The sequence below is a fragment of the Neurospora tetraspora genome (genome assembly GCF_033439725.1).
Source record: "Neurospora tetraspora strain CBS 560.94 chromosome Unknown B0H65scaffold_8, whole genome shotgun sequence".
NCBI lineage: Eukaryota > Fungi > Ascomycota > Sordariomycetes > Sordariales > Sordariaceae > Neurospora > Neurospora tetraspora.
The window spans coordinates 1,781,387-1,794,185 of record NW_026944390.1 but is presented as its reverse complement, the minus strand read 5'-3'; the positions used below and the strand labels follow the sequence as shown (position 1 = coordinate 1,794,185).

The 12,799-nt window shown below is 53.9% G+C and overlaps 3 protein-coding genes across 3 annotated transcripts; 2 read left to right on the top strand and 1 right to left on the bottom strand.

Annotated features, from left to right (window-relative positions):
* Positions 1-1,370: 1,370 nt before the first annotated feature.
* On the top strand, positions 1,371-4,033 carry B0H65DRAFT_478453 (uncharacterized protein). The gene is made up of 2 exons (XM_062827486.1): positions 1,371-3,316; positions 3,695-4,033. The coding sequence occupies exons 1-2, from the start codon at positions 1,407-1,409 to the stop codon at positions 3,714-3,716; spliced, it is 1,932 nt and encodes a 643-aa protein (XP_062677747.1). The 5' UTR covers positions 1,371-1,406; the 3' UTR covers positions 3,717-4,033.
* Positions 4,034-4,808: 775 nt separating this feature from the next.
* B0H65DRAFT_317932 (putative LSB6 protein) lies at positions 4,809-7,899 on the top strand. Its single transcript, XM_062823381.1, has 3 exons — positions 4,809-5,723; positions 5,785-6,588; positions 6,641-7,899. The coding sequence occupies exons 1-3, from the start codon at positions 5,044-5,046 to the stop codon at positions 7,740-7,742; spliced, it is 2,586 nt and encodes an 861-aa protein (XP_062677746.1). The 5' UTR covers positions 4,809-5,043; the 3' UTR covers positions 7,743-7,899.
* Positions 7,900-8,002: 103 nt separating this feature from the next.
* On the bottom strand, positions 8,003-9,537 carry B0H65DRAFT_582021 (uncharacterized protein; the record flags this gene model as incomplete). The annotated part of the gene is made up of 2 exons (XM_062830835.1): positions 8,003-8,568; positions 8,686-9,537. 2 exons carry the CDS (start codon positions 9,535-9,537, stop codon positions 8,485-8,487), a joined length of 936 nt encoding a protein of 311 aa, XP_062677745.1. The 3' UTR covers positions 8,003-8,484.
* Positions 9,538-12,799: the final 3,262 nt, after the last annotated feature.

The following is a 12,799-nucleotide window of genomic DNA, read 5'->3' as shown; positions in this document are numbered from 1 at the left end:
TAACCGTTGCTGTTTCTATCATTGTCGATGAACCAACTTTGAAGGTTGCCAGCCTCAAATACGGTACGCCGTGTATGTGCTGTCGTGCTGTTTGCCTCGCCAAGGTTCGAAGACGAAGAGTCAAGTTAGAGGGATTGGAGATACCGGAGCTAGCACGCACGGAACACGGAGGAAGGTGACCGTCAAGGTTGAAATACCATGGTTGTGCAGCCGTGTAAAGCCATCAGCCTCGAGAACAAGCCTCACGTACCTTCACTTGCTCGCTGAATATCGGACCTGAACCGCAATACGTTACGTCACCCCTTGATTTTGGGCCGTCCGCTGTCGCTGCCGTCGGCTACTCGCTAGCGTTGTTCGAGGACGGCGAGGGTACCGAAACGAGTGCGCACTGAACGACAGACGGCGCTAGTTGGACTATACTCTCTCCTCTGGCAACCACCGCACTTGATCTGGTAACGGCATCACTGTTCTTGACTGTTCGTGAGGCTGTTCATAGAACATCACCAGTTTCCCAGACAATCTGCTCCTCCGTTTGACTATCACAGCACTAGTGTTTACTTCTACCTGATTCAAACCTCACTTCCCACGTCGGCGACAACCAACCTGGAGTGCGACCGTGGAAGGTGACCGTCGACAATAGGAAGGTTTAAGATAACTTTTTCAACCTCCCCTCACCCTGAACTCATCCTTCTCCTTACCACCCAATAACAACACCCGCAACCCAAATTCTTGCCGCCGCGCATAGCATCCCACTCTTCAAGAACAATAACTCTTCAACTCACACAATACCCCTCCATCTAAGAACATCTCTGCCATCGCGCATCCTCTTCTTCAACTTCTTCATCTGCGCATCACCACCTCTACTCTCGCACCAACTCTTCACCCCGCACCACCCCTCGGGGGTAACAAAACACCACCACCATCACGACTTTACGCACGCGCTTCAGTCGATAAACACTACCATACCTCGCCGACTTGTGACCTGACGACTTCCACAAGGTAAGCTCCTCAACTCCCTGATACCCCTCATCTACTCTCGCGTTCATCGACTGACACTCACTCATCTGCCATCAGTTTACGGTCACCACTTGACGATCATCACAGACGTCCACTCTCACACCCTTCAACTACCACTCCTCGACGATCATCATCGCGTCGACTATCACTTCATCTTCACCTAGAGGTAAGTCTCAAGAAAAGGTCACTCGACTATCGCGCACATCTAACTCTCTCTCCAGTTGTTGAACGCGACGACTATCCACTCGTCAACTATCACGGTCTTCAACACCAGACCTCACCGACTATCACATCTTTCTTCACCAGAAAAGGTACGCTTCAATAACGAAGCCGCACGAGTGTCGCGCGCCTCCGACTCTCTTTCTTCAGTTGTCGAACGCGACGACAAGATGGTTAACCCAAGAAGACCCCGCCCTACGCGGGACACCATCTCACTCCTCAACCCCGTTGTGGGCCGACTCATGGCGGCCCCAAGACCTACCCTAGCTATAAGTATAGTGACTGCTTACCGTTTCGGTAACATGTCTCGCCCTCCTCACCCTTCTTTTCCGGGCCAGAGAACCCCACGCTGGCTCATGGCCAGTAGCCGTCCCTCCGGCCCTCACAATATCCCCCTTCCATCGTCCAGCCCTCAGGATGTCCCCCTTCCAGCCTCATCGCCGACCTTGGCTAGCACCAGTTATGCCACCAGTTATGCCAGCACCGACTCTTACATGTCAGGAGCGACCATCTTGGCACAAGCGACCATTTTGCCTGGCAACAACATGATGGACGAAGAGGGCGAGTCCTCCACCGCGGTAGTTGATCGCAAGAACGACCCAAGATTCCAATCACCCGAGGCCTACTTCGGTCTCCCCCTCAGCGAGATTGTTGAAGGACCGGAATACTTCTTGCACCCCTGGCACAAGCTTATGGAGGAATCAACTGACTTCCCCTTCTTTATCTTCAACGCGATCAGGTATCCAGCAAAGTCTCTCAACAAAGCGGCGGCAGAAGCCTTCCCCTGGAAGCACGTCGAGACAATCAGGGCTCCTTGGGTCAACGACGGCAAGCTTATGCAATACGACGAATCACTCGGCTACTGTGTTGAGCAACCCTGCGACGACGTGTCCAAGCTTGACAAAAGCAAGCTCTTCGGCTTCACCCACGAGCTCGACGCCGACGCCAGATACGGCTGGCTCCAGTTTGAACACGAGGACACCAAACGCTACGTCAAGTACCTAAAGGACATTGAGACCAAAATGAATGCCATTAAAGCAAGGGGGCAAGAGCTGCAGTTGGAGAACGAGAAAATCTACGAGGAACTCTCGAGCCTCAGACACAAACTCAACCGCGTGCGCGGCCTCAACGTCCTAGTCGGCATCCAGAGATTTCTCGCCCAGGCTCGCGTCAACGAACTCGAAATGTACCAGGACGAGAACAACCACAAGCTCCGCGAGCTCCTGCGAAAGTACCATGAGCTGATGCGCGAGCACCACCGCACCGTGGCCCTGACTCTCAGCTTCGACAGCATGCAGATCGCGGACATCCGTCGCGCCGACAAGAAGCGCAAGGCCGACAACAAGGCAAACGAGGAAGAACAGGAGCGCCTCATGAACTTCATCAAACTCCAGAGCCAGAAGGACGAGGAGGAAGAGCTCAAGCGTCTTCACAAAGAAGCCAAAGCCCGCGCCGCCGATAAAGGCAAGGGAAAAGGTAAAGGCAAGGCAACCGCCGCCGACCTCAACGACGACGACAATTCCGACGACGACGACCTCCTCGCGGACCTCGAACTTGCCGGGCAACCTCAAACCCTCGCCGCAGCCGGCCGGATGCTCGACCCTGCTGGGGAGGGTCGCGATATCCCCCAGAACGTACCGAGCTGGTTCCCCATCTTCGACGCCCAACAAATTGTCCCGCTCCGCTCCGCCCACCCGCGCCAAAGATTTGACGAGTTGATGGTCAAGGTGGCGGAGTTGTATTCTCGGGCTGAGGAGGAGAAGAAGTTTGGTGCTGCCAAGCCCAAGCCGAAGAAGATCTTCCCCGAGCTCCACGACCCGCACCCCGAGTGGTCGACGGAGTTTAAGTGCGAGAGGGGCGGTTGGTGGTTGTGCAGCGACAAGGAGGACGCTACGCGCCCCGAGAAGGCCTGCAAGCCGTGCAAGGCCGCCAGGGCCGAGGCGGCCAGGGAGGAGAGGGCGAAGATGGCCCGGGGCATCTTCCCGGAGGATGAAGACCGTACTGCAAAGGAGCAGTACGACGAGATCAACCAGGCGATGGACCTGGCCATGGCCCAGGCCCATGTGGAGGAGGCGCGGGTCTTGAGGGAGAGGGTTAGAAGGGAGGATGAGGAGGCGGAGAGGGTCAGGAAGTGGAAGGGGATGAGTTTTGAGGAGAAGAGGGACCTTGGGTTCCATTAGGGGGGGAGGGAGGGAGGGGGTTAGGGGTTTGCTTTGGCTTGGGGGGGGGGGGGGGGTTTATGGCATTTGCATCAGCGGGCATCGGCGCATCGGCATCCGACTATACCCAGGATTATTTTGCTTTCATGGATGGCTTATGGACACGACATCAGGGATTAAATTTTCGTGAAAGGACCTCTTGCTATTTAGCAGAGGCATTTGGAGCATTTGAAAGGGCATGGGAAGGGAAGGAAAAGGCATGTTTGAGTAGACAATGGGCGTTATGGAAGGGATTTTACCTCTACTAGGCAACCAGCTTGAGGATAGTTGGTGGATCATATAGCCTTATATGGCTCAATGATTAGTGAATTTCAACGGAAGTGCGACTACCTTAAATACGGCGATACTTGTTCTGCGGTAAAGTGATAATGTGATGAATTTGTGTTGAATGTGTGTTGAATATCGTGAATGATTACCGTGCCGACCGTGATACCGATACGTTGAAGTGTTAGTGAGATATATGCCCTGTAGGGTAATGGTCTAAGATCAAAGTTATTGCTTACGGTTGGTTCAAAGTGTAAGAAATATGATGCCTATGTCTTGGTGGATGAGTGATCCCGTGACGTTGTTGATTGTTGTGATGTTGTGATTGTTGATGTCAATTCAGGGGCTGAAAATGGATAGATCCACACCGCCGTAAATGATCTGCAAATAATTGTTAGTGCATGGTCCTAGACGCACACCTCCATCGGGGTGTTTCAGCGAATTGGGTGGGCGCGGACAGGCGGTTCCATCCGCTAGCAAGGTTGGTTGCCCACCGCCCTAGCGAGGCGTCGCACTTGTTGAAGCCTTGGGAGCGTGTCCCGCCGTTCCATTCGGGTTCCAAGTGGTGTTCCATCCCACTCTTGTTCCTCTTCCCACTTCCACTTGTCTTTTCTCCAGTGCCTGCCACTGCAATATCGGGAAACAAACAAACAACAACTCCCGACTCCGTCCCGACTTCAAACAAAGACCCAGTGTCGAGTAATTGCAAGCATCACCGGCAGCAATCGTTTGATACAATCGAGGAAGGTTCGGATCGAGCGGCAATCACCAATCAACAAACGAGATTCGAGACCTACAGGACGCCTCAGCTACCAAGACTCGTACTCCTAGGACTCTACACGCGGCGGATTTAACGATCATCCCTCCGAGACAACAGCAACACCAGTTCGATATATCATCACCATTATTACGACTACTACATCCCCCAGAGAGGGCGACACTTTGTAATACATTTACATTGTATTTAATATCGACCAGCATATCAGCTGCTTCCACTTCTGTTTATCTGTTCGGGTTGTCGTCAATCGTGTTGTTCCAGCCTCTCCACCTTCGGACCTCGACAGCTTGTTGCATCCCCGACCTTCCCCTTTCGCTTTCGACCGAGCCGAGCCATCGACGAAACCTGCATACCACAGTCTGGGCCACAATGGTCACCGCATAAAGACAGCCTCTTCGACACCTACAACACTTGCTTGGCGCCGATAACACCACACGATCCTAAGTCTACCAGACTACCGCGGTGACTAGTAGTAGCTCGCCAAGCAATCCGACCCAACAACCGAGCTACATACACACACAAACATAATCCCCAGAAACCATCACAATGCCTCGCACACGGCCCGCCACGACGGGCTACGAACGCCTCGCCCAAGCCGACCAATTCAGCGACGACTCGGACACAGATGCCCTCGACTACAGCGTAGCCTCGCTCCAGCCCGCCTCCGCACCCCGTTATGCAGCCATCACGCAACCGCGCCCGCACTCGGGCATGACCAGCCCCAAGATGCCCGGCACCTCGCTCCGGCCCACCGGCGGAAGAAAGGTTAGCCGGGGATCACGGCAAAGAAGCAACTCGGGCGTGGACCTCAAAGCCATCAACGCGCGTCTGGAGCGCTGGGCCGATGAGATCGCCAGCAAGTTCAAGCGTGGCAAGAAGAAGGGTGGGGAAGAGGATGAGCAGCTCGAGATCCATCATACCGTGTTCCAGGCGCCCGAGGGCGTGAGGCCCGTCACCGCCGAGATGCTGGCTAGGCCGGAGCCCGGGTACATGACCAAGGCGGAGTTCGAGGCGATTGTGGATAGTGTGAGGACGGCGATTGAGCAGGGGGTGCATCCGTTGATGATCTCCCAGGGCAGCTCGGGGAGTTACTTTGCGAGGAATACGGGGGGCAAGGTGGTGGGTGTGTTTAAGCCCAAGGACGAGGAGCCGTATGCGGCGGGTAATCCGAAGTGGAATAAGTGGATTCATCGGAATCTGTTTCCTTGTTGTTTTGGCAGAGCTTGGTATGTTTTCCTGTCTACCGCCTACAAGATGGCCTTTTACTGACATGTGGCTCTGTTACAGCTTGATTCCCAACCTTTCCTACGTCAGCGAAGCAGCCGCCTACGTACTCGACGCCCAACTCCGCACACACATGGTCCCCTACACCGACGTCGTCTACCTCTCCTCCAAATCCTTCCACTACCCATTCTGGGACCGGTACAGCTACTCCCGGAACAAGAAAACACTACCCGCCAAGCCCGGCAGCTTCCAAGTCTTCCTCAAGGGCTTCAAAGACGCCAACCTCTTCCTTCGAGAACACCCATGGCCAGACCAGTACCTTTCCGGGTTCCGGACCAATGATCCGCACCGGAAGAAAAAGAAGCGTTGGGTGGACAGCTGCCGTCCTGGCAGCTCGCCGGCGGGCGAGGGCGACAGCGACGACGAGAACGGCAGTCCAGTCTCCCTCACACCGGGCCCAGGCAACTTTGTCTGGACGCCCACCTTAAAGCAGGCTTTCAGGGAGGAGTTGGAGAAGTTGGTCATTTTGGATTATATCATGCGGAATACGGACAGAGGGTTGGACAATTGGATGATCAAGGTGGATTGGGAAACCCAGGAGGTGTCGATAGTGTCGGAGCCGGTGCATCTTAACACGAATACCGAAGAGAGGGAAGAGGACGATGATGCGGCAGAACAAGGGCCGAGACCGGTGGACCTGAGCCAAAGAGGACCTCCTAAAACGAGGGCCTCCTATCCTTATAGAACGCAAAAGCCGATGAATGCTTCGACGTCGACGGGGGCGGCGAATAACGACCCGAAGATCACGATTGGAGCTATCGATAACTCTTTGTCGTGGCCGTGGAAACACCCCGATGCTTGGAGGAGGTATGTTTGCTCTTTCTATCTGTCCCTTGACTGCTGCTAACAAGGACTCTAGTTTCCCATTCGGGTGGCTTTTCCTCCCTGTTGACCTCATCGGTCGACCATTCTCCCAGAAGACACGAGACCACTTCCTCCCTCTACTAACATCCACGGCCTGGTGGAGCCAAACCCAACTCGCCCTTAGACGAGTCTTCCAGCTCGATCCCGACTTCCAAGAGCGCATGTTCGCCAAGCAGATTGCTGTCATGAAGGGTCAAGCCTGGAACGTGGTCGAAACGCTGAAAACGCCCGACCACGGTCCCCTAGAACTGACTCGCCGCGCCAAGGTTTGCGTCTGGGACGACCTCGTCGACGTCCCCGTAGCCGTTCCCATGAGGGCTCCCAGCGCCGAGATGCGTCGGCAGGCCGCTGCCGCGGCTGACCGTGAACAACACCAAGGACAAACAGACTACTTCGTGCCCGGCCACAGGCCTAAGCCCACCATCGACGAAGAAGAAATGGACATTGGCTTCGCCGGCAACTCATCCAAGCCCGCGGTTGCTGATCTCCTCGGTCTCGGCTCCAGCAGCAACACAGACCTTCCTCACCCCGGCCGGTTCGAGATCGCTAGTCCCGCAGCAACCGACAACGACTACCCCCAATCCCTACCAGAAGGCCACATCTCCCCTCCTAACGGGACCACGGGAATAATCGACCACCCCCTCGCCTCGCCTCCCCGACGCAGCGAGTCCGACAACACCACAGCCACCCGAAAGCACTACCCCATCTCCCTCCGGCCCCCAGCCAACGGCCTAAACATGTACAACCCCGACCGTGACGGCTCCGCTGGCGCCGGTGCCGCCGGCCAAGCAGGCTATCACGAGCGCCGTTTCAGCTTCGCTACGCCCGCGAGCCGAAAGGTCGGGAACACCATTGCTAGTCAGATGTACAGTACTAGTTACTCTCACAACGGGCATGCGAGGGAATGGAGTCTGGAGGGAGCCGGAGAAGGGGTGTTTGGTGCGTATGTGAATGTGAATGGTGATGTGGACGAGTTGGATGCCGGAGGCGATTTGGGGTACGCGGCGGCGGAGGGGATGGAGGGGAATCAGAGGAAGGTTATTGTGGAGAGGTTGGAGGCTGTGAAGAGTAGGAATCCGGTCTTTACTTGGTGTTAGATGATACATGGTGGGGATGGGTGTCTCTAGGAAAGGAGAGAAAAGGAGCTTGACATGCTAGATATTGATGGATAAGTTCCGTTGGGAAAGTGTGGGAACTAGGTACTATACAGACAGGGCAAAATGAGAGAAAGAAGAATAGTCAAGTCAATGTGCGTTTGCCTACCTTGTGCGGTTCACCCTTGCCGTGAAAGTTGCGTTGCGTTGGTTGATTCTTGCGGAGAATTCAGCGTGGCAAGGGAAAAAGAAAAAAAAAAAGACGGCTTTTTTCCTCAAAAACGAGTGATCCTCAAGGCAAAATGGCATGCGACAGACGAGTAGACAAAGGCACCCTTTCTGTTCTCTTTCATTTCCCCATATTATCCGTCAATTTATCTTTCCAGCCTAGAGAACATCGCCAGCCCTTTGACTTGCTACTTTTTCTCATCAATTCAACCACTTCCATCAAATTTTTGGATCTCTCCACCTTTTGCCTCACAGTTCTTTTCCATCACTCCTTCCCACCTCATGTCTGTCCCTTGATCTTCATTGCCCAAGATCTTATCACATGGTTCGTAGCTCCATGTCGTGGATGTTTTGACATATTCAAGTCCTGTTCGACCGACGGATTGTGCTTATCATAATACATGGACTCAACACCGTTTAGAATCTTCCCCTACGCCAAACCGTCGCAAAACACACGGACCTTCTACCTCCCACCATCTGGCATGGTCTGCCGGGCAGTCGTTTGTGTGCTCGGAAATCATACCGTGGATGCCCTCGGCCAACAAAGCTTGAGACCGCCGATGTGTTGCTTGAACACGTACGTGTCCTCTTTCTCCCCTTTCTACGGCGATTGCACGTGGGCATGTTAGCGGACTGTTCCCTCTAATTCTGCTGAACCGAATGTAAGGGGCTGGGAAGGACAGGTTGATTGCACGCAGAATGAAAATCATATACATACCGCGGTGGAAGGGCCTTGAGAAGCCAAAACTGCCACGTCCTTCTTGAGTCGGCGCCACCACTTAAACGCCTTATGCTCGTCCATCAGCTTGACAACGACAACTCGGGAGTCGCCAAGATCCGTCCGCACAACCGCCTTCTCCAACTTTCGATGATGCGTCTTCAACGCCTCGATCAGCTTTGCGCGGCGCTCGTCGTCATAGAACAAGCGCTTGAGCTCCTTTTTGTAATCGTGATCGTGATCGGGATCGGGATGATCAAACTCATACACGTGTTGAAACCAGTAATGGTCTTTCCAGTGAATAACCAAACCATTATCCACATGAACATCCAGACTCCTCAGGTTCTTGAAGCGAGAGACACACTCAAGAGCCCACTGCTCGTTGAGCAGCTCTTCCTGCCACCGAGCGCGCATGCGGGAGTTGCCTACCTCAAACATCGAGATTGAGGATTCTTTACCACGAGCGGGCCAGTGCAGGTAGACGTGTCGCGCCTGGGTCTGGAGCAGGTACGAGCTGCTGATAATGTACAGCGCCCTTCTGTTGCGGTCGTCCCAGCCGGGGTCATCAAGTGGAAACCAGTTTCTCCAGGCGGTATCATAGCGGAGAAGGATTTGCGTGTGGTCGAAATATTCCGGGTAAGCTTCCGCGCGGATGCGCTGGCTGATGGCGCCCAGCTTGCGGATTGCCGAGAGTTGAGCTGTCAGGTAGTCTACTGAGAGCCTCAACCGGTAGTCACGGTCGTTGGGCTGGTACACGTATTCGGCCTCCGGAACGGTCCATACGTGCTTGTAGATCTCGAGCCTGAGCTCAGCCGGAAGGCGGAAAAAGGGGAATACGGATTGAGAGTCCATCCTGGGAGGAAGTGGCTCCAGTTCCATAGGCAAGCGATGCCGTGGTCTACAACCTCGGTGTGGCAACGTAGAGAAGTGAGGAAATGACTGACGGGTTTAGAAGCAGTAGACCAGAATGGTTGCGGGAGAATAAAGAATTGGAAAAGGCAGGTCCAGGCAGAACTTAAGTAGAGCACACAATTCGAGGAACGCGGAAAGGATGTCGGGTACACAGCAGGCTTGAGCTCGAAGTGAATGGTCGGCGAGCCAGCATAAATACATGTACCGTCTACCTCAGTTGGAAATACGGTACAGGTCAGAGGTATCGGTAACGACTTCCCAACAGCAACAGCTTCCAGGATCCATGCAGGAGAGCTGCGAGCCAGCCGAGGTTGGAGGTATTCTTGGAAGGTGCGCTGCGTCAGCAGGTTGGAAGAGTAGTCGTACTAACGGAAGTACTACCAATCAGGGTCAACTTCGGGTCAAACCAGGTACCTCTAGACTTCGACTTCAAAATAAGTATGGCCCCTCACTTCCATTGATCAAACAAGAACCACAGAAAGCGCAAACGGCATCTAATACACAAGCACCTCTGGGCACAGGCGTGGCCTCTCTGCTCCTTTTCTTTTCCCCTATTGTAATTGCCTTTTTGAGCTCTGACAAGAGCTTCAATGAGTTCATCAGGGTCCGGGGAAATAGAGAGGACAAAGCTGGATCCTGTGATCATGGTTGTCGTGATCACCATCTGCCGTAAGGAGGGATGGAGGGCGAGGGAAACTCGAGCATTCGCCGACGCTCGTGCCAATTCTCTTGTCAAAATGTTCAGAAATGGCAATTTTTAAAGTTCCACATACCAGAACTATGTGGTTGTTTACACAGAGCTCTCCAGATCTCCCATCCAGAGCCGTCTAGACTCACGTCAATGATGGTGGTTGGTCATCCACACACGCACACATTACTCTTCATATTGCCCCCGTTCCCCGCAGAAAGTATATAGAGCTATAACCAGACCATTAACGGCCCCTTCTTTCCCCTCATCATCATCATGAAGCATCATGATCATCATCGCGAAGCATCAACAGCAAAGATGTCGGGATCACAGACCGGCAGCATGAAACCACCACACCCTCGGGTCCGGAGGACCCCAGCCTAGAAGAAGGTCTCCATGATGCAAGCTGCTAATCGTCTCCCCCCATCTATCCCCTTCCCATTCCTCCACCTCCCCGCCGAACTCCGCCTCTTAATCTACCGCTTCGTCTAGACCATCGATCCCGTCCCTCACCTCGTCACCCCCACTAACAACAGTGGCAACAACAGCACGACAGACCTTACAAGCGAACACAAATACAGCAGCCATGGACACGGCCAAGGAGGACAACAGCTAAAAGCAACCTAACCTACCTCCACGCCCAACTTTTTTTTTTCTTGCCCTCCTACTAGGCCGCATCAATCGTTCCAAATCCGCCAAGAAGCCTACACCTAGGTACTTCTTCGACCAAACGCAAGTTTATCTCCGGTGGGCGGTGGGATATCAAAGACTTGAAAGAAGAAAGGTGGTCAATTAATCCACAGCATCAACGCCATGAAACTTAGGTTCTCAACAACTCCGCGTTACCCTTGTTGAGAAGAGGAAACATCAAGCAACGTAGTTTGGTACTGGGGTTTCTATGGGCGCGTTGCGTTTCAGACGTGGGGGACGTTAGGAGGAGGGGGAGGCGGGAGGTGGGTGGAGAGGGAGGGCCGGTGATGTGACTTTTGGTCCTGATCCAAGGGCAAACTCAAGAGGGTCTGGGAAGGGGAAGGGGAAGGGGAAGAAAGGTGGGAGAAGTGGGAGGGGGGTGGGGGCTTTGGAGAGGTGGTTGGTTGATTTGGCGGCGGCGCGGGACTGGGAAGGAGGAGGAGGGCTGGAGACGTTGGAGGTTGTGTGGGATGTTAAAGGGGAGAGGGTGTGTAGGTTTTTGCGGAGGGAGAGGAGGTTGTTGGAGGTTTTGGAGAGGGTTGTTGATGCTAGTGGAAGTGAGGGTGAGAGTGGGAGTGTTGGGAGTGTTGGTGGGATGGGAGGTGAGGGGAAGGGGCAGGAGAAAGGGAAGGGGACCGGGACCTCCAGGACTGGGACCGAGAACGGGGAGAGGAGGACGGAAAGGATGAAGGTGTCGCTGAGGGTAGAGACGAGGGAGAAGTTCGGGACCGAGAAGAAGGAGGATTTTTGGGAGTATTTGAGGAAGGAGGAGAGTGAGGTTTGGGAGCGGTTCAATGGATAGGGTGGTGACGAGGAGGAACCCTGAGAATGATGACGAGAAACTACACAACGGGAACGGGGTTGCCATTCATCAACACCTTGGCGCTCTCAACCCTCTTTGGGAGTTGCCGTCCCGAACTGGCATCAGCGAAAATTATTTTTGTTCTGCTCCTGCCCCGGCTTCTACTACCAACCAGCCTCATACTTGCCAGACCACCACCAGCATTCCCACCACCAACTCCTAGCAAGTAGACAACTGGGTACCACTTACCTACAGGCACAGGTAATAGCGATAATGGGATCAACTGGGTCATAGGGCGACAATGCAAAAGCCTCTCTTTGCAATGTCTTTGGATCAAGGGAGGTGAAGTGAAGAAGCATCCCTGGATGCCGAGTGAGAAAGAAGACTTCTTGATCTCGCTTTTCTGTTTCCTTTTGTACTCATGTAAGGATGAGTAGAGGTGACTAGAAGATAGGGGTGTGGAGGTGTTGTCTGTTCAGGCTATGGCTTCGAATACTTCCTTCCGCCGCAACTTTCTGGTCACACAACTGAACGTCGAGGGTCGACGGGGCGCTGACCATGACGAACGGTCAGCGCAAGCACTCCCCTTCTGTCGGGAAGGAAGCCATCACGACAAGGAAGGTAGACTGCGATACGGAGGAAGGAAGACATTCCCAAGATGGCCTGATCAGAGACCGTGTTTCCCACGGACTCCCATGTATATAAACCAGGCTTCCCCCCCGCCTCTGGAGGTCTTCTCTTCTTCTCCAGAATCATCACACTCTTCACACAATCAATTGGTTGCTTTCCCATTTCGCTTACATTCTAGTACGCCTACCAAAAATGTAAGAACACGGGCCTTTTTCTTCTTCCTCTCACCAGCTTAACATCCCATCGGACTTTGTCGTTTCTCTTGTTTCCCTCGAGACTCTGGCCATTTCCTCTCCCGCGGTCGTCTTCTTCACCGAAGATCGATCACCATTCCGGTTCATGCCAGCTTGCCTTCCAATGCAGCTTGGTAGTGATCACCAGGGAATGGAGGA